The sequence below is a fragment of the Dermacentor variabilis genome, chromosome 2, assembly GCF_050947875.1.
Source record: "Dermacentor variabilis isolate Ectoservices chromosome 2, ASM5094787v1, whole genome shotgun sequence".
NCBI lineage: Eukaryota > Metazoa > Arthropoda > Arachnida > Ixodida > Ixodidae > Dermacentor > Dermacentor variabilis.
In genome coordinates, this window is record NC_134569.1 from 222,977,242 (window position 1) to 223,003,607 (window position 26,366).

Consider the following 26,366-nt stretch of genomic DNA (forward strand, 5'->3'; position numbering starts at 1 on the left):
CCTCTTTGTAACGCCCCACGTGACATTCAGAGTATTGAAATAAATAAATAAAAGAAATTCAGTCAATTCATCCTTACGCAGTTTTTACGATTGCTATCGCGATTGTTACGCAAACAAAATGCCAGTGGCACGCCAAGCTTAAGCGACATGGTTAATCACTACGAGCGCGCGACAGTGTCAACTCTGAAAAACTCTCATAATTAAAAAAATGCCCTAAAGCCTTAAATACACGCGTGGTTATATTCAGCAACGAGACTGGCCATCACGGGCAGCAAATTCTCAGATCGCGATACAAAAGCCAACAAAAGTTCTGTTATTTCGAACGTACGCAGTTTTACGATTACGTGGGTAATCGCGGTAACGCAAACAAAAGGCCAACAGCACATGTACCGGAGTTTAAGCGACACGGTTATCACTACGAGCGCGTGAAAGAAACAGTCAGCTGAAAAAAAAAGGTTTGTCTGTTACGTGCTAAAAATACGACCACTTGCGAACGAGCAATTAAGTCGGCGCAAATATTTCATTCGTCACAGACGGCTGAGGAGTAAACTCCACTTGATGTCACCACCATACTAGCATCCGACCACGTGCAAGTAAGCATACGTCTAACAAGTCACCCAAAAGCTTTGTTATTCCAAGAAACGTGCCTGACACTGTTTGCCAAGAACAATATAGCAGCCCGAAAGGCAGGCGTGTTAAAATTCAGCAGCGCGGCCGACCATAATGTGCAGCAAGTGCCCCGACCGCGATAGAAATGCATAGAAAATATCAGTTATTCCAACATTACCCAGTTGTACGATTGCTCTCAGAATCGCGGTTGCGCAAACAAAAAGCAAATGAAGCTCAAGCAAGGCTACGCCGGAAAGTGCGCGTAGAGAATAGTTAATATTATTATTAGTATATTTCTTATTATTGGCCACTGCTCAGGAAAGACACAACGATAACTCTGGCGGACCCATCCTGTAGGCTACATGGGAGTTGATGGTTCTAAAGTTTCGCGTTCAGAAATTTCTTTTTGGCGGACCTCAGCGCTGTGCAGAAACAATATAGGACAGAGTAAGCTCCGAAGTTGGCAGAAAAGTAGTACGATGCGACCAGACTCAGCGCCACGGAGGGTCAATCACCAATCGATGTTATCGTCGCCGCAAACCATGGGAACGTACAATGCCCGTCATTAGATTACATGCGGACACGACGAAACCTTAATTGAAAAAAAAATTGCAGGGCTAATAGAAAAGCACTGACTTCATGAACTATCACTTATTTCTTGTGGGCCTAATATGTACAGGCGCCGCGGAGATGGAGTTCCAAAGCGCACGACGAACACGTTCTCCTGGAATTGGCAAACGTTCACGCTGAAACTCATGAGCACATGACATGACTACCACTTTCAGAGAAAACGCGCAGAATGAGCGTGAGCGCACCAACCTTTATGCATACCTAGCCTACAGAGATGGACGAAGAGATTCAATAAAACAACGGCGTTAAGTCGTGATCGACTACGCGCAAGTCAGCGCAAAGCGTGCATGAAACAGACAGTGGCGATTAGACTGGGTAAAGACAGTCACTGCTCTGTCCTACGGCAATGGTCGCAGCCGTTGCAGAGGTTGCAGCACAGAACAACTATGACTGCAGTACTCGGCTTTCTCGATATGTTCGGAGAGCTTAGGAGCGTAAAACACGATTCATTCGGTTACGCCTTGCTATAGGTGGTAATGCGCGGTAATGCGCAGCTTTTCCGGCGCTCTGCCTGCCGCTTTGTGACGTTTCCTCCCGATATGCTTGTGCAGTTTCGGTCGTTCATTACAGCTTCTTCATTTATCGTCGGCATTAGAAGCTTGATCCTGAGTGCAACAGCCTCATGTTGCTGGATGTCATGTCTTTTCGGAAGAGCGTGCGCTGAAGGCAGCCATGGAAGAGACTAACATCCCGCGATGTGATTACGTACTGCGTGTTGAAGTGTGTGTTGGTCCCACATATGTCCGCTATGGGACATATAGTTCAAAACATCGTTTGGACATCCATAGAATTAAAGTTGTGTGGATTTGTTTAGATCCCAGTTCAATCGGGTCGATGTCCGTAAATGTTTTAAATAGGACATCCCAAAATTAATGTGCTCATGTTATCCACTGGACGTCCTAACCGGGACTTGGACGTTCGGATCTAATCGGGATGTCCACAGGTTATTCGTGGTCCAATAAATTTTTCTCATTAGGCAACCAGCTCGACCCTCAGATAGCAAAGCACTTCCCTTCGTGTTATCCTACGGATTTTGCCTTATAATTTCTTGTTTCGCATTCGTGTAAATCTCCATGGTGTTCTTTGTTTTCTTTATTTGCATCTAATTGGCTGTCTCTGTTTGCTCACTTTCTTTCTGATGACTCCTGGTTGTCTATATACACTTTCAATTACCGTGTACCTGGTTGCCAACATTCTTGACCTCTTCCTTCATTCCGTGAAGCTATGATCTGTTGGAACATCTAGATATGTGCTGATCGCAGATACTGTTCAAGATGGGGCCCCTCGGCCGCCGCTGCAGTAGAATGCTCCCTGTTCCTCCTCTCCCTCCCCTCCTCCTAGTGCTATGTACGCAATGGAACACGATGCGCTTCCTCCCCGCTTTCCTCTGTTGCGCGCACGATACTGAGCCGCCATCGTCGGCTCACTCTCGCAAGCTTTCACTCGCACATACAGCATACGGCACGCAGCTACTATGTTATCACCCCTGGGCTTTATACGACGCATCACGGCGACGGCGACGTGATATTCGACGTTAATGGTGACGTGAAATTTTATTTCCGCTTTTGCGGGCCTTTTCACGCACGTGGCTATCAACTTCATACACTTCGGACCTTGTAAGCACGTATGTTGGTCTCCGTTCGCGCCAAATCACGGTCGAGGAAGGCCACAAGCACAATTTTCCCACGGCTTCACCAGGAAAGGAAGAACAGGGAACACAAGGTGTGTAAATTGGCAGTCATGTCGTTGCGCGCATTGCAGCAGCAGGTGCTTACCTTGAGTGACTGTTTCAGATTGCAACTGACCAGACCGCCACATCCAAGAAACAGCACAGCGACCACTGCTATGTCGGACAGCAGTGAAACCAAACTCTGCAATCAATCACTACCTCGTGCAAAAGCCAAGGCTATCGAACAGGAAGAGCGACCCTCAACAAGACTAGGAATCGGGAATCAAATATAGGAATAAGAAAACTCGCGTGTAGAAGAAAGAAAAGCCACTTTACTCTTCAATCGTTGAAGGCCAAAACCATTGAGAAAAGTCACATGCTACGTTGCAGACGGTGCAAAGAAGAATGGAAAACACATCCGATGCTATTTCAGCTATTTCAGGAGAGGAATTGCACATGGCCGCCAACACTAGGAAATACTGCTACAGATGCGCTACTGCGCTACTAAACAGTGACTCGTAATAAGGATGAGCAAAGAATCGGTTGACCTTATGTTTCGACGAGGACGAAGGATGACCTTGAACAAAAATGGGGAATGAAAAAGCTTGCTTTGAAATAAAAGAAGTCTTGTCCTTGAATACACCAATGGAATAATTTGACAAATCTAGGATGCTGATTAAGGAAAGGAAACCCAAAACCACAAGTTGGTGAAGCAGAAAAGACAGAAGTATTACGCTTATTTTTGCGAGAAGCCCTGACAGCTACCTACAGGGCTTTTTCAATTTGCTCCTGGCAGCAGACTGAGGCCTTTTTCCAAGCTAAAATCTTGTTTTTTAAACCGCAGGTGCCAAAGAAGCTGAATATAGGCGTAGAGCTGCAGAAATTCCTGCTTGTAGTCTGCACTGCGAAATGGTAGGTCGCCGGTCTCCTCTGCCATAATACAGAACAATTCACTTGGTAACGCCTTAATGGTGTGCAATAATATACATTGCGTTTGTAAATTTGTCCTCCAGCCTCACGTCATACAGATACGATGGCTTAATCGACACATATAAATGGCAGAGGCCATTTCCCCCTATTTAAACTGTTATAAACATAATAAATAGTTTGCTAGGTCTGTAGAGGTTCTGGCTAATTTCCGTAAGGAGGTCGTGGCAAGAGCTGCACTGCCCCTTCTTTAGGAATGTTTATGTCAAATACCCATACAGTTAGTAAAATATGTTGGATTCAAGCATATCGCTTGCTTCTTCACTTCTTTCTGACGGCCCTTCTAAAGGCATCACTAGTGGTGTTAGGTGCCCTTACTGTCGCTCTGCTCAGGTTAGGCAGAGGAAGGGTCTGAAGTTCCGTTCGAACACGCCTTTCCATCTCGCAGTTGTTGTTTCCAGAAAGATTTCAAAGCTTCGATACAACAATGCGCCTGAGTGCCACAGAAAACTGACGGTGATTTGGAGTTCGTTTTGCAAACGTGCTGCCACCGATGAGCCCGAACATATATCCTCAAGGGGATCCTGATTCAGCCGCCGCGTCAACAAGGCTACTGGAGGTATTGCCGCAGCAACAAGATTCGCTTTCGCGCTCATAGGCCAACTAAATATAGTTGTAGGTCGGAGAGGGCAACTGAACTTCCAGGAATTAATCTAAAGCCTTTCGAAATTCAATGTGTTCTGTGAACACAATGTGGCTCACAGGCGTGCCTCATTTTCCGCTTTTTTGTCGCAGTGGGAGGTAAAACGTTAAAAGAAATGAATTAAGGCCTGAAATGCCAAATACACACTGTTACGTAATACTTACGAGGCAAATTTCAGCACCATGTTGCCGAAAGGAGTTTTGTACAAATTGCTGTCTAATTTTGGCAGATATCTATATTTTGGCAGATGGGTAGACTCGTACATTTCTAGTATGTGTTAAGATGAGATAACATCCTCGACACTGTGGGGATCATATTTCCGCAAGTCCATAGCAGATTGCAACAAGTACAGCGGGTAAAAAATAAAGTATATTTTTGCCCGATGCATGTAAAAAGAAGGATCCTGAGGGCTGTCCCAACTGCAGAATTGTTGCTAGTTTGGTTGCAAATCAGTGCCTTTCCATAGAGACCATAGTCTTTCCGCTGGCTTACTAGCTCCGTCAGTAAACTCAAAACGGATGTAGAATCAGCCATACCTTCACCTGTCATAAAAGCTACAGGCTGCAGCCCCCGCTTCGCTGTTTCTGACACCAGAAAAAAAGAGTGCTATGTATGCTACTTCACCAGACCTTTCAATGCTGCTGTCGACATGACCAACATCATGCTTTGAACATTATTCCAGGTTTCGTTTTAGAGAAATTTCGACAACGATGAGGACTGTTGCCCTGTCCATCAGATACCGATTTCTTTGTTGGTTCCATCGACGAAATCCAGGATCTCTAGCATCAACCCAGGTTTGAGTGATATTGCCGATACACAGGTTTTTAACGCTTTTATTATTCGAAGGCTCAGCGTTTTTCCCAGGTGTTTGGGCTAGCGAAATAGTGGTTAGGGGTGAACTGACGGAACCCTTTGGGCCAGCATCGTCCGTGCTTTGGTTGCAGGTGCACGTGAACACGAATAATTTCTAGGAAGTCTTTGCTGAGGTGCTCGGATGACTCGGCCAGTAATCAGTGTTGGGGAAAAATTGATGCTCTTTAGCTCTCTGTAGGCTTAATATCAAACAAATACTTCCGCATCGGCTTCCTTGTTCGTGGTGTAATAGACACGTGAATTCGGCTCCGGCCCCTTATTGTTAGACTTGACGGGGCTCCTGAAATGAAGACTAAGACGTGCTCGGTGAAAACTCTGCTAGGACAACACAGTTGCCGATGAAATAAGAACACAGACAATAGGATGTGCAATTGGCCGTACACCAGCTCTGAACTCACCTTGAGCGACAGCTGGCGGAAGAAAAAGCCTGGGAGACGTGCTTGGGTGCAGGTTCTGTTGGGACAAAAGAGTAACGAATAAGACCGAAGAAGACAGGCGAGAACGTCACCAATTAGTCGCATACCATTCATGGAACTGTCTAATGCAATAAATTCGGTACTTTCACTTCAATTTACCAAAGGGCTATTCGGATTTGGGGGAGAAAGAAACTGTCGGCGGACACGAAAAAACAAATATGAAGCTACTCTGTCGCCCACGGGCGCGGCTACAAAATGGGATGTGGGAGGCGCGTTCCGATTTCACTCATTCTTTTTCATGACTGTGTGTGTATAACGACGGTCTGTTGCGAGTGTGCGGCGTTTCTCACTCCCACTATCGTGCGGAGTGTCCTTAATTGGGTACAAACAGCGTGAAGAAGGAGCACAAGAATTAGAAGACGAGAAACGCTGGTTCGCAACTAAACGTTTATTTCTGAAACAGCAACGGAGGGATCTAACTGCCGATATGTAATGCAGGATCTAGTTCGTTAGCTTGTCTCCGCCTTTAAGTTAACGAAACGAATCTTACATGATGATTCAGCCAGCGACGTTAAGTAACTCACCAGTGTTGCCGCCCTCAGTCGCAGCAGAATCCGGCTCCTGCTTCGGCGTGTTCCACATGGCTCACGACCGAAATCTAGCTTCCGGGCTTGCATCTCCACTTGCCGACACGTCACTTCACCCCAAGATAAATAGTTTGGGGTGAAGAGATATCGAAGCGGAATATCGAAGCGAAATGTCGAAACGATATAAATTATTTCTAGCACACAATAGGAAACCAATGTAAATGTACAAACCAGTGAATCCGTGCCTGCCATGCACGTGAACATAGCGGTAAAGCATTCAAATGAAGGCCTGAGGTCACGTGGGAGGTCGATGATGCTGAGCGTTATTTTGCGCTTACGATGGCTAAAAAGAAACAGCTAGTACTCAAGAGCAAAATGTGTGTGCCGGCCAGTCGCGTGTATTCGCGCGCTTCTTTCACCCTCGGAAAAGCTTTTGTGCAGGACGTATTGAGCAACAGGAAGCTGTATCGGGAATTTTTTATGTTGCTCTGCAATTTTCGCATTGACGCTTTTCATCTTATAATAATTGAGAAGCTGCTCAATTAAAACTAATTATGTAATTAAGCGGAGTGTAAGAAATTATCTCGGCATCTGTAAGTGACGGCAAACAGCGTTACTTTGGTTCAGTCCAGCTACGTTGCGTTTGTACATTTTTAATCATGCCTCGGTGCATGATATTTGGGAAACCCTCTATATATGCAGCGCAACTGACGGTGACCTAGAGGCGTGCAAATTCGCCTAAGAGACGAGAACGAAAGAAAGTACAAGGGACGTGTGGCGTATTGTTTCCTTTCGTTTCTTAGGTGCATTTACTCGCATGCAATGTTGAATCAACTCGGCCAACTAGCTGTGGTGACGGTGCCCTGCTTGCTTTGGACCGCCGTCAGTTGCACTTCGCTGCTCGAAAAGGCAGAACAAGCGTACAGTGAGCTCCTGAACCTCACTTCTCAATGTGGTGACGGGCTTTACATTGTGCATACGGGACGTCAAAGAAATGCAACGTAATGCTGACGCATTCTCTTGCGTTTACTATGTAATTTGCCAGTGATTTTAAAAGAAAAGTGTCTCGGACTCAGTACGGTTCGGTTATATTATGTGTATTATTGGCTGCTTATAGCACCACAGAGCGCTTGTTCAGAGTACTAACTGCATGCTGAATGGAGTTTTTTAGTGAAGCGTAGCTGAGGTTTACTGTCCAGTCAGTACCAGTTTACAGCGCGGGGAAAGCCAGACGCAACCTTGCTCGGTGCTCTTAGGCTACTGATAAACGCCGCTCAGGTTACAAACCATGACTTGGCGAGGAAAAAAAATAAAAAAGGAAATACAAGAAAAACAAGAAAAGAGCACTGTGGCTCCGGAACGCCACGTGTGGCTCGTAACGTAGTTGTCACAGAAATGTGAGCATGACGCTGTAACTGTTTACGCTGTACGCGCGCAGCCATCAGAGATTTCTAGGCCTTCGCTTATCGCATGCATTAGCAGGATACAGTACAGGCTTGAGTAGCGTAGGTGGTTTTTGAATTTTCCTCATTGATAAATATCTCTCAGGCACGTACAGGCGTCGACAGTGGGTGCTGGAATGTGGATTTATCAGGTAAGAGAGCGATACCATTTTTGATGACACGATAGCGCAGAATATCAATGGCAGATACCCCTGGCAAGAATCAGGCAGCATCTAGTGAATGTGGCTCGTTCCTTGAGCAAGCTTCGTAAGTTTTGGTAGGATGGATAGCAGAAATAGCATACAGAGGAAGGATATGCTGTGAAAGAATGATGGTGGTGCTGGAAAGATCGCTTGAGCCTCTAACAATATACTTTCTTGCCATTCAGTTGCCGCAGCGGTGCTCGAGTGAGTCAAATTTGGTATCGAAAGAAGGCCTTCGTTAGAGTTCGGTGCGGAATGTTTCCTGGCTAAGCCCTACGAACGTTCGGACAGGATAGCTCGTGCAGTCAATGCATCGAGCATACGAGGCGCAATGTTTCATTGGAAACTTTCATCTGTGCCACCGTAGCAATGCCGGCCTGGAGGTTAATCTCATCATCATCGTCAGCCTGGTTACGCCCACTGCAGGGCAAAGGCTTCTCCCATACTTTTCCAACTACCTCGGTCATGTACTAATTCTCACCATGTTGTCCCTGCAAACTTCTTAATCTCATCCGCCTACTTAACTTTCTGCTGCCCCCTGCTACGCTTCCCTTCCCTTGGAATCCAGTCCGTAACCCTTAATGACCATCGGTTATCTTCCCTCCTCATTACATGTCCTGCCCATGCCCATTTCTTTTTCTTGATTTCAACTAAGATGTCATTAACTTGTGTTTGTTCCCTCACCCAATCTGCTCTTTTCTTATCCCTTACTGTTACACCCATCATTCTTCTTTCCAGTGCTCGTTGCGTCGTCCTCAATTTGAGTAGAACCCTTTTCGTAATCCTCCAGGTTTCTGCCCCGTAGGTGAGTACTGGTAAGACACAGCTATTATACACTTTTCTCTTGAGGGATAATGGCAACCTGCTGTTCATGATCTGAGAATGCCTGCCAAACGCACCTCAGCCCATTCTTATTCTTCTGATTATTTCCGTCTCATGATCCGGATCTGCCGTCACTACCTGCCCTAAGTAGACGTAGTCCCTTACCACTTCCAGCGCCTCGCTACCTATTGTAAATTGCTTTTCTCTTCCGAGATTGTTAAACATTACTTTAGTTTCCTGCAGATTAATATTTAGACCCACCCTTTTGCTTTGCCTCTCCAGGTCCGTGACCATGCATTGCAATTAGTCCTCTGAGTTACTAAGCAAGGCAATATCATCTGCGAATCGCAAGTTACTAAGGTATTCTCCATTAACTTTTATCCCCAATTCTTCCCAATCCAGGTCTCATAATACCTCCTGTAAACAGGCTGTGAATAGCATTGGAGAGATCGTATCTCCCTGCCTGACGCCTTTCTTTACTGGTATTTCGTTGCTTTATTTATGGAGGACTACGGTGGCTGTGGAGCCGTAATAGATATCTTTCAGTATTTTTACCTACGGCTCGTCTACACCCTGATTCCGTAATGCCTGCATGACTGCTGGGTTTCGACTGAATCAAACACTTCCTCTTAATCAATGAAGGCTATATATAAGGGTTGGTTATATCTCGCACATTTGTCTATCACCTGATTGATAGTGTGACTATGGTCTATTGTTGAGTAGCCTTTACGAAATCCTGCCTCGTCCTTTGGTTGACAGAAGTCTAAGGTGTTCTTGATTCTATTTGCCATTAGCTTAGTATATACTTTGTAGGCAACGGACAGTTTAGCTGATCGGTCTGTAATTTTTGAAGTCTTTAGCGTCCCCTTTCATATAGATTGGGATTATGTGAGCGTCCTTCCAAGATTCCGGTACGCTCGTATAAATCCCGGTACGCTCGCATTGCGTATACAGGTTTGCCAGTTTTTCTAGAACAATCTTCCCACCATCCTTCAACAAATCTGCTGTAACCTGATCCTCCCAAGCTGCCTTCCTCCTTTGCATAGCTCCGAAGGGTTTCTTGACTTCTTCCGGCGTTACTTGTGGGACTTAAAATTCTTCTAGACTATTCTCTCTTCCATTATCGGCGTGGGTGCCACTGGTACTGTCTAAATCTCTATAGAACTCATCTACCACTTGAACTGTCTCATTCATATTAGTAATGTTATTGCCGGCTTTGTCTCTTAACTCATACATCTGATTCATGCGTAGTCCAAGTTTCTACTTCACTGCTTGTTCACGTTAATGTCCATGATTGCCAATTCCGTTATTGGCTATCCACAATTGTCTTTGATTCACCGGTGGCCATGACAACTGGATATTTATACTGCTTAGCGGTTACAGCGAATTTTGTTTTCAGGTCGCTAGATTAAATGAAGGGTACATGGCAGAGTAATTACGTAGATTTCGGTTTCACTGGACATGAGTGATTCGAAGGAGAAATGAGTAAGGAAGGCTGCGTCTCAACTAGTCAGCCTACCAGTGTCTTGAACGCGCGTGACTGAGCGAAAGACAAAAGGAGCGCCACATTTCCAATGGTCCTATCGACACTGTTTGGGTGGCAACGTACAGCACAAAAGTTCCACGACACACCTTGGCCGTAGCGGGTGTACTATGATGAGGTTGCCGCACAGCGAAGCAGCCACGCCTGCCCTGTCTTTGAGTATGTAGTCCGGAACTGATGACGAACCTGTGCGCGTGACTCTGTGCTCTTGTTCGGCGGATCTTCTGAACTTTGGCACCACCGGAATGACGGCGTCTTCGTATGTGTAGTCTTCTAGGAGCCTCACCGCCACGTGGAGATCTTCGCAGCAGAGGTGTCAGAGCTTCTCTAGTACCTTATGGAGCCCTGTTTCGTCCGGCGCATCACTGCATGCAGTCTCAGCACGGACAAGCGCGAGCACTACTCCAATATTGCCACACAGACCGCAGGCACTCACAGGTGGCATTCAGAGGCGCCCGGTGGTAGCTTTCCGCCCTTTTACACTGTGTCCAGACTAGGGAGAGCGGGGGCAGCGAAGAGCACGCCTGAAACGTCTTTCTTGTCGCCGCAGATAAGCCCATCAAACAAGCCACATCTGCTGCTTGCCTCGGATCCACGTGCCTACGTTGGGTGTGTGGCAACAGTATCTTCTGGAATCTGTGCCACTGTACCGCCACCAGGGGCCATAGAAGCCTATATAAACCGGATATCATCTTGCGCCGGACCACATGGCAGCAGCGGGGGCAGCGAAGAGCACGCCTGAAGCGTCTTTCTTGTCGCCGCAGGTTGCATATCACTCCCATATATACTTTCTTTTGCTGTTTTACTTTTTCTTTTTTTCCTTTTTTTCTGCTTCCCGCTGCCATAATTGTCCACTGTTCGTTTGGTACCCTGTCTAACCATGTCTACTCGTTTCGAAGAAGATATCAGGAAAGAAATGAAAGAATTCAAATCTAAAATGGAACGTGATCTGAGGAAGGAGTTGAGGGAAGTCAAAGGTAGTCTTGAGTTCCTAAGTCTAAAATTTGAAGAAAGCAAAGTGAAAAACGATATGCTGCAAAAAGAGAATGAAGCTTTGAATAAAGAGAACCTAACGCTCAAAGAAGAATGTGATACGACTGTGAAAAAGCTTGCAGATCATGAATCAAGAATCACAAATAGCGAGCAATACTCTAGGAACCGCAATGTGAAAATCAAGGGGATAGAGGAGGATAGGAATGAAAATCTGCATGAAATACTGAATCAAGTGGGTACAGCTCTGAATGAACCAGTAACCCTGAGCGACATTGATGTTTACCACAGAGTGAAAACCAGGAATGATTCCTGTTCAAACATAATAGTGCAATTTAAGAACCGCTCAAAGCGTGACGCCTTTCTGCTTAAAGCAAGAAAAACTAGGCTCTCGGCAAATGACATTGGGCGCTCAAGCAATAAGCCAATATTTGTTAATAAGCATCTCTGCCCTAGTCTCAAGAAATTGCTTGGAATGGCAATCAGTAAGAAAACGGCATGCGAATGGAAATTCATATGGACAAGGGATGGTAAGATTTTTGCTCGAAATGATGAGCAGTCCGCAGTGATTCGCGTAAGCTCTGAAACTGACATCGGAAAAATAGTTTAGGTGAATGGCGTCAGGCATTGAAGATCACTCCTATTCATCATGGCATTGCAAGCCGAAGACGTTACAGTCTTGCAGCTTCCGAAAACGATAATGAACTAACATGCTTCCACCGAAACATCAGATCTGCCTACCATAAACACGACTTGCTAAACGTCTTCCTGGACCAATTTTGCTTTAAATTCGACATAATAATGCTGACCGAAACGTGGTTTAATTCGGACTGCGATGTCATACAGATTGATAATTATCAGACTTTTCGTCTAAACCGCCAAGATAAACGTGGTGGAGGAGTGTTGCTGAATATCAAGAAGTGCATTACTTGTGACCTACTTCCTGAATTTTCGTTTATAACACGTGATGCAGAGTGTGTTGCTGTTGTATCACAGAAATACATTGTAGCTTTAATGTACCGCCCTCCAGATGGAATTGTGGATATATTCATTGTGTATTTGGAAGGTTTATTGAATTATGCAAGTGAAAACGACCTGGTACTAATACTGGGGGGGGGATTTTAACATCGACATGTTGAATTACTCAAATGCTCAAAACAAGTTACAGACAATGCTATATTCATACTGTTCAACTAATGTAATTAGAGATTTTACACGAGTGACAAACTCAACGAACGCATCAATTGGCCTATTTATAACAAACCTACCAGCGCACAAAGTTATTGGTCGTGTATTGGCATCAAACATTAGCGACCACTTACCTATTTTTTTGTTGGCAAAAGTGCTTAATAGAGACCGTACGACACTTCCACAAACCAAGAAAATTCTAGATATTTGCGAAAAAACATTGCAGAGCTTTCGCAATCACCTTATCAAAATAAAATGGGATGCCGTATACATGTCTCATACATCTGACGATGCATATGACGAATTCTTGCGCCTATTTCTTGATGCGTACATGAAGTCATTTCCATATATCGTACGCAAGAAAAGTAAAAAAGCGCGGAAGCTTTGGATAAATAAGGAATGCCTTAAAATGATTAAAAAGAAAGATAAGCTTTTCAACAGGTTCCTCCGAACGCGTAACACTGATGATTGGGACATATTTCGGACACACAGAAACAAAACTAATGCCTTATTACGGAATACAAAGCGAAAATATCTCTACAGTTACTTCGATATTGAGAAAAAAAACTGAAATTGGATTTAATGTGGAGGAAAATTAGTGAGATGCTAAATCGGGTGCCAGAAAATGCAGAGGTTGGTGAAATAACGCTGAACAATCAACTTAAAGAAGGAGCTGAATTAGCAGAAGAATTTAACCACTACTTCACAAATCTAATCACTAGCTTTCATTCTCCGGAGGCAGTAAATGGGATCTCGAGAAATTCTACCAGCATATATATGAATCCCACAACTGATAGTGAAATAAATAACGTGTACAAATCTCTCAAGAACAGCTTAACATGTGATATCGACAACATTCAAATCAGGCCAGTAAAGTACGTTCTTGACAACATATTGACACAGCTCACGCATATTTATAATCTAGCTCTCTCGACAGGTGTTTTTCCAAAGAAAGTTCAAATAGCAAAAGTTATTACGATATTCAAGGGCGGAGAAAGAAACAACTTATCAAATTACAGGTTGATATCCATACTACCCTTGTTCTCTAATGGTTTAGAAAAAATAATGTATGCTAGGATAATTGGGTTTGCCAACAAATACAATTTGATTAGCCCCACCCAATTCGGATTCAGAAAAGGCAGGTCTACAGAATTTGCCCTTGTCATGCAAAAAGAAATCATTCTGAAAGCACTCGATGAAAAACGCCTGATAGCTGGTATATATATAGATTTCTCAAAGGCGTTCGACAGTCTAAACCACTTCACACTAACTAAAAAACTAGAAATATACGGAATTAGAGGCACACCGCTCGCGCTTGTAACATCCTACCTGCAACATAGAATGCAATGTGTTTGCATTCAGGGAAATTTATCTACATGCAATGCAGTTACCTCAGGTGTCCCCCAAGGGAGCATACTTGGACCGCTTCTATTTAATTTCTATATCTATGACATTACACAAGGTAACCACAGCGAACAGTACATAATTTATGCAGATGACACAACAATTTTTCTTTGCAGTCATCATTATGAAACTCTTGAAAGTAAAATTAATGGAGCTCTCCGCGATTTACACAAGTGGAGCATATTAAATTCGCTTGAAATTAACATAGATAAAACAAAAGCTATTATCTTCACACCTCGACAGTCCCCTGCAACACCCACTTTGAATCTAATCTTAGGGAATTCACGTATAGAAATTGTTGACTCAGTAGAGTCACTTGGTGTAGTTTTCCAAAAGCATATGTCTTGGGACATCCATGTTAACCACGTTGCTACGCAAATTGCAAAGGCAGTAGGAATTCTGGCGAAATTGAAGTTCCACTTACCAACAGCTGTCAAACTTCATATTTATAACGCACTACTTTTTTCACATTTGAATTATTGCTGTCTAGTATGGGGCACAGCCACGTTAACGAACCTGAACCAGTTGCTTATGTTGCAAAAGAAAGCACTTCGTCACATTGCATGCATTGAAAGTACTGCGCACACAAGACCTCTATTTTTAAAACACAATCTTGTAACTGTGCATAAATTGTACCCTCTAAATTTAGCCAGAAAATATAAATATAATTCAGACGGTTTTCTACGTACACTTTCAGGGTTGACACCACGCACAAAGTCTTATAATTCACGCAGAGATGATACCTGGAAAATACCCTTTACACGCCTTATGTTAACAAAACAAATGCTTCGTCACACGCTTCCAAAGCTGTTAAACGAACTTCATCAATACGGAATAAAATTAGAAACAACTGGGAACCGTGCAATCAAGGCATTTTTTGTTGCGAAAGATTGATCCATTTCTTTTGTATGAAAGCTACATATTATGTAAAATTTTGTTCCAGATTTCCGAATTGTTATTTTTTTGGAGTGTTACAATGGTATAAAGCATCGATGAATTTATTGTCATGAATGCCTGAGGGAATTATCATTGTTCAACGTGTACACACATTTTTGTATTTCCACTCTCTCACTGTATGCCATGTAAACGGGGCCTCGAAGCTTCTCAAGTGGATAGATGCACTTTTTTTCGAGCCGTCGTCTTCCACAAAAGAACATATTTGTGGATGGAATAAAATTTTTTCATTGATTGATTGAGTGATTGCGGTACCCTCCTCTTATAGTTACGTCACTGAACACCTGCGAACAATGCTAACAGCTGTATCACTGACGTGGTAGGCAGAAAAAAGAAGACAAAAAATATTAAACGTGGTGGGTGATGGTGTCTCACAGGGGCAATTCGGCTCGGCTGGATTTCACAGCAATAATTTTGCTTTAGGGACACTGCTGGGCTATGGATTGCGCTGGCGACGCTCGGCGCGGTTTCATGCGGTGTTGTTACGAGGTTCCCGAAGTGGTATTTTTGTAACACGAGTGTGTTCCTTCGAGACAGAGGGAGGAAATAAATTAGAGCCGATACACTATGTACAGCCACATGGGTATCGCGTCTTATGGGTCACTTTGCTGATAAATTCTTAATTTTTTTAATACGCGATTATGAAGATGTACATGTCGAAGTCTATTTTCTCACGATGCTAAAACCATATGTTCAGTGCTCCATAGCCTAAAATATTCTCTTACAACTAACACCGCTGCACGCGCAATCCGTGACTGTGCTAGCGAAGTTTACTTCAGCGCCTAAATTCTATGTCATTGCCTGTAGAATATATACGCAGGAGATTTCATCTCGTGGCCGCAAGGGACTGCGGTTATTCATAGCCGCAATTTCTGCGCGTGTTGCCCCCCTCCCCACCCTCACTCCCTGTATTTATTGTTGCGTTCTACTCAGGAGCTTTAGATATGTAGCTGCTAGGTTCAGTGTCATATCTGAAACGTGCTCTGTTTGCATAAAAGCAATACTCCCTGTTTGGCTCGAATTTACGGAGCTGACTTTTAACATTTATGCAGGACGGCAACTTAAAGAAGATTGCAGGCGAGCAGAACACGTTCCCGGCGCCGCTGAGGCTGGCCATCACGCAATTCCAGGAAGACCTGCGCGGGGCGATTCGGCGAAGCGAGAACGCAACGCTGCCGGATGCCGAACTCGACAGCGCGACCACTGAAGCCATAGCCCTCCTGCTCGCGTACAAGGCATCCAAGGGGCCGCTAAGGAATCGCACCTACAGGAACCCAGAAGGCGAGCGAAACAGGTTCGTGATAAGCTTCGGAGACATACCTGGAAAATTCGGTGATGTTTGCTATAAATTAGACGTCGGTGCTACAGTGGCCGATGCCACTGTCACCTGAAGGAGCGTAAACTAAGAATTAATGAGGAAGGCGCTAAACTCCGCGTTTTCTAACCTTGTTCTTGAGGCTGCACATCTCGAATGTAGACGGCGGTGTTTCTCAACTAGGGCAAACTGTGCGCATTTGTTAGGATCCTCGGCAACTGCTCACATACAAAATTTTAATGCGTTTATATTCTGAGAGTACTTAACGCAGGGAGAAGTTTGTATGCTTGTATCTACACATCCTAGTATCTAACCGTTTTAGCACCTACCTGTACCACTGAGTATTGCGTGGTCGCATAGTAGAGCATTGGGCTGCTGTGCTGACGGAACAGGGTTTCAAACCAACCGTCGAACCAACTTGGGGACATGTGGAAATGTTTACATACTTCCGCTCTTCAACGAACCTCTTTCATGCCGGCATGGCTCGCAGTACATCCGCGACTGGGTAGGTGCCGCTGTTGGAAGGAACTCTTTGTCGTCGACTTGGAGCGCTGGGTATGTGCCAGTCGGTCTAGGCGCATCTTGAATGAACCTCTACGATACCTATTTAACCCATTGGGTGAGCGCCAGCATGTGTGTGCCACTCTTCAAGGAAGCCTTTGATACCAACATCGTGAACGAGGTATTTGCCACTGGGATTTGGAATTTGCCGTTATACAATGACGAAAGAAGATCCATTATTTTTTTTTACAACGAAGGCGCCAAATAAAAGGACGGACGAACGAAGACGACAAGGTAGAACCACGTGGGCGCACTGCCAACTGAACGTTTTGTTTTCTCACGCAGGAAAATATAGCTGCTGCCAAGAGTCAATAGTCAAGAAAAAACACTGCCGTCATCTGAATTTAGGAACGAAAACACGATACAGAACAGCTTCTGTCACGATCCGCCCGGGTTCGTGAGCGAGGGAGGGCTCGAGGCACCCTCCGTTAGACAGACGCTCCGCAGCGTGGTGGTGATGAACGGTGACTGACCGCCGAGCAGCTGTGATCGCCGGTGTTTATTGGTGCGGTGACCAATGTAGGAATTGGCCAGAATCAGATGTATGCGTTAAGAGACAAATCCGACAATATCATTACTAATACGGATGAGTTAGTTCAAGTGGCTGAGAAGTTCTGTAGAGATTTATACAGTACCAGTGGCACCCACGACGATAATGGAAGAGAGAATAGTCTAGAGCAATTCGAAATCCCACAGGTAACGTCGGTAGAAGTAAAGAAAGCCTTGGGAGCTATGCAAAAGGGGAAGACAGCTGGGAGGGTCAGGTAACAGCAGATTTGGTGAAGGGTGGTGGGCATATTGTTCTAGAAAAACTGGCCACCCTGTACACGCAATGCCTCATGACTTCGAGCGTACCGGAATCTTCGAAAAACGCTAAATAATCCTAATCCATAAGAAAGGGGACGCCGAAGGCTTGAAAAATTATAGACCGATCAGCTTACTGTCCGTTGCCTACAAAGTATTTACTAAGGTAATTGCAAATAGAATCAGGAACACCTTAGACTTCCGCCAACCAAAGGAACAGGCAGGATTCCGTAAAGGCTACTCAACAATAGACCATATTCACACTATCAATCAGTTGATAGAAAAATGTGCGGAATATAACCAACCTTTATATATAGCTTTCATTGATTACAAGGAAGCGTTTGATTCAGTCGAAACCTCAGCAGTCATGGAGGCATTGCGGAATCAGGGTGTAGACAAGCCGTATGTAAAAATACTGAAAGATATCTATAGCGACTCCACAGCCACCGTAGTCCTCCATAAATAAAGCAACAAAATCCCAATAAAGAAAGGCGTCAGGCAGGAAGATGCGATCTCTCCAATGCTATTCACAGCGTGTTTACAGGAGGTATTCAGATACCTGGATTGGGAAGAATTGGGGATAAGAGTTAATGGAGAATACTTTAGTAACTTGCGATTGGCTGATGATATTGCCTTGCTTAGTAACTCAGGGGACCAACTGCAATGCATGCTCACTGACCTGGAGAGGCAGAGCCGAAGGGCGGGTCTAAAAATTAATCTGCAGAAAACTAAAGTAATGTTTAACAGTCTCAGAAGAGAACAGTAGTTTACGATAGGTAGCGAGGCACTGGAAGTGGTAAGGGAATACTTCTACTTAGGGCAGGTAGTGACCGCGGATCCGGATCATGAGACAGATAAGCACAAGAATAAGAATGCGCTGGGGTGCGTTTGGCCGGCATTTTGAGATCATAAACAGCAGGTTGCCATTATCCCTCAAAAGAACAGTGTATAACAGCTGTGTCTTACCAGCGCTCACCTACGGGGCAGTAATCTGGAGGCTTAAGAAAAGAGTTCTGCTGAAATTGAGGATGACGCAACGAGCTATGGAAAGAAGAATGATGGTTGTAACGTGAAGGGATAAGAAAAGAGCAGATTGGGTGAAGGAACAAACGCAAGTTAATGACATCTTAGTTGAAATCAAGAAGAAATGGGGGGGGTGGGCGGGCATGGGCAGGACACGTAATGAGGAGGGAAGATAACCGATGGTCATTAAGAGTGACGGAATGGATTCCAAGGGAAGGGAAGCATAGCAGAGGGCGGCAAAAAGTTACGTGGGCGGATGAGATTAAGATGTTTGCATGGACAACATGGCCACAATTAGTACATGACCGGGGTAGTTGGAGAAGTATGGGAGAGGCCTTTGCCCTGCAGTATGCGTAACCAGGCTGCTGCTGATGATGATAATGATGACCAATGTTGCCTACCGAGCCTGGCAGGCCAACGAAAAATATGCCCGAGGGGGTGTCACATGCTTGTTACACCCCCTTACCCTCACTTTGTTTGTCGACAACAAACGTCCAAGTTCAAAGCACGAGGTTCTGCCTCCGTCCTAGCCGGGTCAACGGTGCCTGCTACCAAGGCGAGTAGCGGTCTGGTGGCCTCCGCCGTCGAGTACTGCGCCTGGGCAGCGGTGTTGACGGGCCGGGTGTGACAACACCGGGTGCTGCCTGAGCCAGCCTCGCTCCGTCCGGAGGGTCCGCAGCGGTCCGCCTTGTGAGTGGTGCCGGACTTGACACTGGCACCAACGGGCGCCGCACCACTAACAACGCTTGCCGCTTCCTAGATGGCCGGTGCTCCGCTGGAAGCGACTTGTGTTGCCACTAGTCCTCCTACGGGCTGGAACTCTGTGTGAAAGTCGAGAATGCTGGCCAGGTCCCGAGGCGAGGCCTAACATGGTCGGCGTGTCTGTGCCACATGGCCCCGTGTGGCATGCGGACGAGCAGCGATGAGGCGCTGGCAGAAGCCACCACCTGTCCGGCGGACCAGGGTGGGCCAGGACGGAAGTTCCTGGCGAAAACTGGAGCTCCCGACTCCGGCAAAGACCCGGGATGGCACCCTCGGTCAGCAGCCAGCTTCTGCTTCAGCTGCTTCAGGAGCACTGTGGGTCGGAGGTCCGGGTGCAAGACTTCCAAGGGTGTCTTGACTATCAGACGCAGCAGGAGCTCACAGGGGGCACGGCCAGTGACATTGTGTGGCGTGGTTCGGTACTGAAAGAGTATTTGGGCAATCTGCGTCTGGAAATCCCCAGTCAGGCTCTCCTTGAGCTTGTCCTTGATGGTTTGCACCAAGCGCTCGGGTGTACCGTTTGAAGCAGGGTCGTAGGGCGGAACCATCATCCGGCGGATTCCATTCTTCGTCAGCCAGACCAGGTACTCTGTGCTGGCGAAAGCAGGACTATTGTCGGACGCGATGGAGACCGGCAACCCCTGGGCGGCGAAGAGCTGCAATGGGCGCACCTGCTGATGGAGTGGTGACAGGGAGAACATCCACTCACTTCGAAAACGCAAACCAGGAAGTAATGGTCCTTGAAGGGCCCCTCAAAATCCACATGTAGGCGGACTGTGGGAACAGCCAGGGGGTGATTTCCACATGACGTGAGGCTCACTGATGCTCCTGGCAGATTTGGCAGCTCTGAACCATGTGAGCAATGTCCTGGTCCAGGCCAGGCGACAGAACATGGGACCGGGCCACAATCTTGGTTTTTTCCACGCCAGGATGACCCCCGTGGAGTAAATGCAGGACTCTGGACCGGAGAATTTTGCGGGATCACCACGCTGGGACCCCACATGAGGCAGCCCTGCTGCAAGCTCTGCTCGGCGCCCTTGTGGTTATACGCCAGCTGAACCAATTTCTCCCCACGGGACACCGCCTTGACCACCTGAGACAGGACTGGGTCCTGGTTGGTCGCTTGCGATACCGCACATCTGGAGAGCACCTCCGGGTACGCGTGCTCCAGCATGAACACTTCAGCAGGTTCTAGAACGCATCAGACACCTCAGGCAGGGGCAGGCGGCTCAGGGCATCAGCAGGTCCAAGGTCCTTTCCCGGACGGTAAACCAGCTGGTAACTGTAAGCTTCCTGCCTCAAGGCCCAGCGAACCACTTGAGGTGATGCCTGCACGGGAACTGCGTTGTCAGGCCCCAGCAGCCACAACAGCGGCTTGTGGTCTGTGGCCGCCTCGAACTTCCGGCCCCACAGATACTGGTGGAAGCGTTCGACTCCGAACATGAGGGCCAGGCCTTCCTTGTCCAGCTGGCTGTAGAGTTGCTCTGCAGCATGAAGCCGGCGACAAGCAAACGACACAGGGCGTTCCTGGCCATCTTTGTCCCTGTGCACCAGAACGGCTCCGGCGTTGTAAGGCGACGTATCTACGGTCAGGACGACGGGCTTGGCAGGATCGAAGTGCACCAGCACTGGAGCCTTGGTGATTAGCTCCTTGCTGCGATGGAAGGCCTGGTCTTGCTCCTTCTTCCAGACCCATTGCTGACCATCTTGAAGCAGATGGAGCGACTCTAGTTGCTCCAACAGGTTAGGCAGGAGACTCCTGTAGAAGTTAATGAGGCTGAGGTAGCGCTGAAGCTCCTTCTTGTTCTGGGCTTAGGTGCCTTGAGCACAGCATAAACTTTGCGGGGAGCCGGGGCTAGGCCAGCCTGGGAAATGACATGTCCCAAGTACTCAACACTGGGGGCCAGGAAAATGCACTTGTCGAGCTTGAGCTTAAGGCCGACATCCTGCATCCGTGCCAGGACGTTGTGCAGGTTCTGCAGGTGGTACCCGTCGTCGCTGCCAGTAACCAGGATGTCATCCAAGTATACCGCCATGTGCCGCATGACCCTGAAGAGGTTGTCCATCTCCCTGTGAAATATGGCTGGGGCTGAGGCCACACCATATGGTAAGCGCGTATACTGAAGGAGCCCCAGAGTTGTCGATATTGTGACATACTTCCGGGAGGCATCCTGGAGCACCTGCTGCTGGTAATCATCTCTGAGGTCGAGCTTGGTAAACTTCCGTCTACCGGACAATGCTTACCAGAGATCCTCAATCCGGGGCAGCGGGTACTTCTCGGCGGTAGCGACGGGGTTGATGGTAAACTTGAAATCCCCGCAGATCCTGACACTGCCGTCTCGCTTGAGGACTGGTACGATGGAAGCGGCAAATTCAGACGTCTTGACCGGCACCAGGATGTCCTCACGCTGTAACCGTTGCAGGTCCTAGGCGACCCCGTCCTTCAAGGCGAACGGCAGTGCGCGAGGCTTGAAAAAACGAGGCCGGGCTCCCTCAGCCACATAGATGCCAGCCGTCGTGCCCGCGAATGTGCCCACCCCCGGCTGGAACAGGGACTTGAACTAGGTTAGGAGGCTGTTGACGTCTTTCACCGCATGCAGGCTGGCTTCCTGGTACTCTGGCAGACGAAGGTCCAGTGCACGAATCCATTTTCGGCCCAGTAGCGTCGGCGACGACCCCTTGGGTAAGTAAAAAGGAAGGGTTGCCTCTCTGTCGCCAAAACGAACGCTAGCCTATGCCTGACCCTGGACCTAGGAGATCTGCCCGGAGTGCTGCGCAGCATCACGCCCGAAGCCTCGACGGACACGCCGGGGAAAGTACGCTTAAAAAGTTTCCCGGCCATTACTGACACGCTGGCCCCTGTGTCCAGCTCCATGGAAATCGTAATCTGTTTGCTGCTCGTCCTCCCCCTTCGGCATACCCGCCCCAGGTGCCCAGTTTTCCCGCACGTGAAGAATTGTGCTTGAGAGAACTGGCACTGTGATGGGGAGTGGGCACCACCCCAGCGACCCCAGGTACTGCCCTTTGTCGCCAACTGGTTGACTGCCGACCAACTGTCCAACAAGTTGACTGTCACCAACTTGTTGACTGACTGTTGACTGCCTGTCGCACGGTCAATCTCGCCGGCGTCCTTGGCGGCAGCTTCCATTGCCAGCGCTACCTTCACGGCGTCATCCAGCGAGGGGTCGGTAAGCTCCAGGAGTCGCGCCTGCATGGCGGGGTTGTTGATGCAGCAGACTAAACGGTCCAGGAGCAGTGATTCCAGCTGGTCCCCGAAAACGCAGGCACTCGCTAACCCTCGTAGCACAGCAACGAACTCCCCGAGGGTCTCTCCTTCCCTGCGGCTCCGGTTGTTGAAGCGGAAACGCTCCATTAGCGTGGATAGTGCTGGGTTGAAATACGAGCGCATTACTGCGAGCAGCCCACCTAGCGTCCTAACACGTGGCGTGGCTGGCTTGAGATGGTGGAGCAGAAGACTGAAGACGCGGGTCCCACGGCTGGCCAGCAAAATGTCCCGCTGTTTGACCTCGGCTGTGTCGTTTGCCCGGAAGAACACGTGGACTTGCTCCTCGTAAGCTGGCCGGGTGGACCCATCTCCCTCGAACGGCTCGAGCCTTCCGTAGAGCGGCATGGCGGCAGCAACGGTGGGCTGTGTTTCGCCGCTCGCGGCGGCGTTCGCGGCCCTCTCCATTAGACAGACGCTCCGCAGCATCGTGGTGATGAACGATGACTGACCGCCGGGCAGCTGTGCTCGCCGGTGTTTATTGGTGCGGTGACTAATGTTGCCTACCGAGCCTGGCAGGCCACAGAGCCTAGCAGGCGAACGAAGATTATGCCCGAGGGGGTGTCACATGCTTATTACAGCTTATAATCGCCGCTCTCACGATACGCCAGTTCCTTTGCCGATAGAGACACGGAGGGTTCATTGATACAAGCATCACCACGATTCTTGATCTCAAGCGCTTCCAATATCTCCCTTGTAGGGGAGATAAACGAACCCCTCGCCGACTTGGGTTGCAGAGTATGTGCTACTGAGTGTGTTGCAAGCGAGCGAACCATTCTCAGTGCTCTCGGGTATAGTCGCGCCATGCTCCTCGTCTCAGAGCCCACCCATGGACTTCTCTGCAGCACCACTAGATGGCAAAAGTTGTCCAGATAGACGTGCGAGAGAGGAGTCCGGTTGCCGTATGACGCATTTCTCAGCTTTCGCAGACATCGGTGCCCCATGCATCTCGGAGGCCAAGCGCTGGCTTCGCAATGGCAGTGCTAGATGGAACCGAGTGTTTTTAGGCAAGCGCGGAGGAGGAATCTCGTCGACAGTTATTGTGAGATGGCTTGTTCCGGAATTTTTTTATTCCTAGGTGTTCTCAATTTCTACTTAAAGTTCTGCAACGGTGATCACGTTGACAAGCAAACTGGCATTTCAGCCATAAGTCGAACGTTATCGAAGTGCATTGAGTCCCTCGGTCGAGGGGAAACACTGACGTACATAGGCAAATAATAAAGGACGCACCTTGGGGGCATACAGAATGTGAAGAGTACTATACCAGGTACGCGTCATACTTGAGAACACAATGCTGCCTTCAGGTACAGCAACCACGCCTCAGGCCATAAAAAATAGATACAATTTCACAAAACCTTGAAAACTGCTTTGGTTACTTTTACCTAAAAAATTAAGTGATCCACCCTCCGCAACAATCTCCGCTTCACTTCGGCGTTCGGCTGCAAGCTTGAACCAGGGGGCCCTTGAGATGTTGGCGATTGATTCCGCAACCATGGTCATGGGTAAGTTTTTCATGTTATTTGGCAGTTTGGAAGGCTCGATTTCAGTGACATTCAAGACAGCATTACAAGAGATTTAAATGTCGAGAGTTAGGAGGCCACAAATTGGGAGTGACATGGTAGTGAAAGTTGTCGGCCAGCCATTCCTCATACTGTAAAGACAATAAAATTCTATCGATACTGCAAGTTACACAACAATTTCTTTCGCTAGCGTTCTCGCAGGGATATCGCCACTACGACTGTGCAGCAAATCGTCATAGCGGTGCATTTGATTATTTTTATGCCCGGTACACGTCATCACGATATGAGGTGGCCGTGCATTATCTCCGATTCGCACGACACGACCATCCGTTTTCATTCTGTACCAGTCACAAAAAATATCAATAGCACATGTTTACTGCCATGCCTACTACTGTAACGGCTACATGTGCTACTGTCATGTCTCTGACAGTAGCCATGACAGTAGCCACGACAGCAGCTTTTTTCTCATGCGCAAAAACTGAACGCTGCTTCCTGGTTGTAAAATAAAATATCAGAGCAAGCGGATTGTTTATATTTTGCATGAAACGGTATTTGATTACTTTTTGCTGCTCGCATTCAGCAGTTTTTGGCTTCAAAGATACCTACTTGATATATTCACTCAATCGCATAGACAGTGCTGCTGGGATGAGCTGTAATTTCGCAGATGTCGTTTATTTTGCAGGCAGCGCTATGGCCATTGGCTTACAGCTACCGAGCTAGCTTTTAAGGCGACAGCGTATCGCAGAAAAGCCGGTGTCGTCGACGTTGGCCGTGAGCGATAAATCTCGGGAGGCACTTCATAAATAAAGAACAACTTGCAAGATGGGCTGGGTGGGAATAGAACCAGGGTCTCCGGAATGTGAGACGGAGACGCTACCACTCAGCCACGAGTTCGATGGTTCAAAGCGTTACAAAAGCGCCTCTAGTGATTACGTTGTTGCCGTAGAAAGTTATACTGCGGTGTATATCGCTAATTATGAGCATGTAACTTACAGAAGTCGCAGTTACACAAGTAGCGAAGTACGTTTCCGCTGCATTTCTCCTGCGCTCTGCGCACACGCAGAGCCATCTTGCGGCAAACACAGAAGACCCCCTCATCGCTATGTGCGGCGCTGCCTCGACACGTGGCGCGCCATTCGCCCGCTTCTGCCCTTCGGGCCGTGCGAGGACCGGTGCGAGGATGCCCCACTACCCTTGAGTTTAATAAGTTTTCTCGCTCTCTCCCCTTTCAACTACCAGCGTGCGTCACTCGAACCCTCGTGTTTAGGCAACGCGGCTCCTCTTTCCGCTCACCGCGCGCTTCCGAAGTGCAGCGTCCGATGCGGGACGCTTCTGACGTGATCGCCGCGCCGTAGCGCGTCTGGTAGGAAAGCGTCCCTTGCGATGTGTGCCTGGCTGCTTCCGAGGAGTCATGCGTCTGCGTGGTGCCCCCAATCGAGATAGAGGACGATCCCATCGAGGCGTCAGCCCCATAATCGCGTCGGCCTTCATGGCGCGTCGCGGCCCGGCTGTCCGTGCCGATCACGGCGTTTGGCTCGCGTAGATCGTTTCTCCCTCCGAGACACCGAATTCTTTGGTTCATTTCCCTTGCTCAGGCGCACGTTTCGTTGCCGTGCCGAACGCTGCGTTGCTCGGCGCTCACCGCGTGATTGGTGGGTGCAAAGTCAGATGCGGGGCGCCTCATAAGTGATCGCTGCGCCGTAGCGCATTGTCTTACACCCCTTGGCGGGTCAACTGGCACGCAGTCGCTTTCCGCTCTTGAAGTCGAAGCTTAAGCGTCCTCCAATTTTTTTATTGTACATGTATGTGACGAATGTTGTACCATATTGTGCAACTACGACTGAAAACATATGTCGCAAGGCGATTGCAAATTGAACTCTGTACATTCCGTTTCTTTCCCCCACTGAGGCGTATCCTTCGCGCACTAATGCCATGATAGTTTGCCATTTGGGCGAAAGGGCGTTCCATGCAGATACATTTTCAGCGTGTTTTCAGGCGAAGGTTTCTTAGCCTACCGAGATTACCCGCGCAAAATTAAACGCGATCACCGTATATGCGACGTACGTCTATATTCTATTTTGATTTTCGTAGCCGAATCACATCGTCACGCTGTATACTGTTGTTTCTAATTGTGTTGC

The 26,366-nt window shown here is 47.6% G+C and overlaps 1 protein-coding gene across 1 annotated transcript in view; it reads left to right on the forward strand.

Moving 5' to 3' along the window:
- The window catches only part of LOC142573127 (uncharacterized), a 75,249-nt gene that overhangs the window by 19,700 nt on the left and 29,183 nt on the right, over positions 1 to 26,366 (forward strand). Inside the window, exon 6 of the mRNA XM_075682652.1 lies at positions 16,013 to 16,254. Coding sequence (XP_075538767.1) covers positions 16,013 to 16,254 — 242 coding nt within the window. The remainder of the gene's footprint in view (positions 1 to 16,012; positions 16,255 to 26,366) is intronic.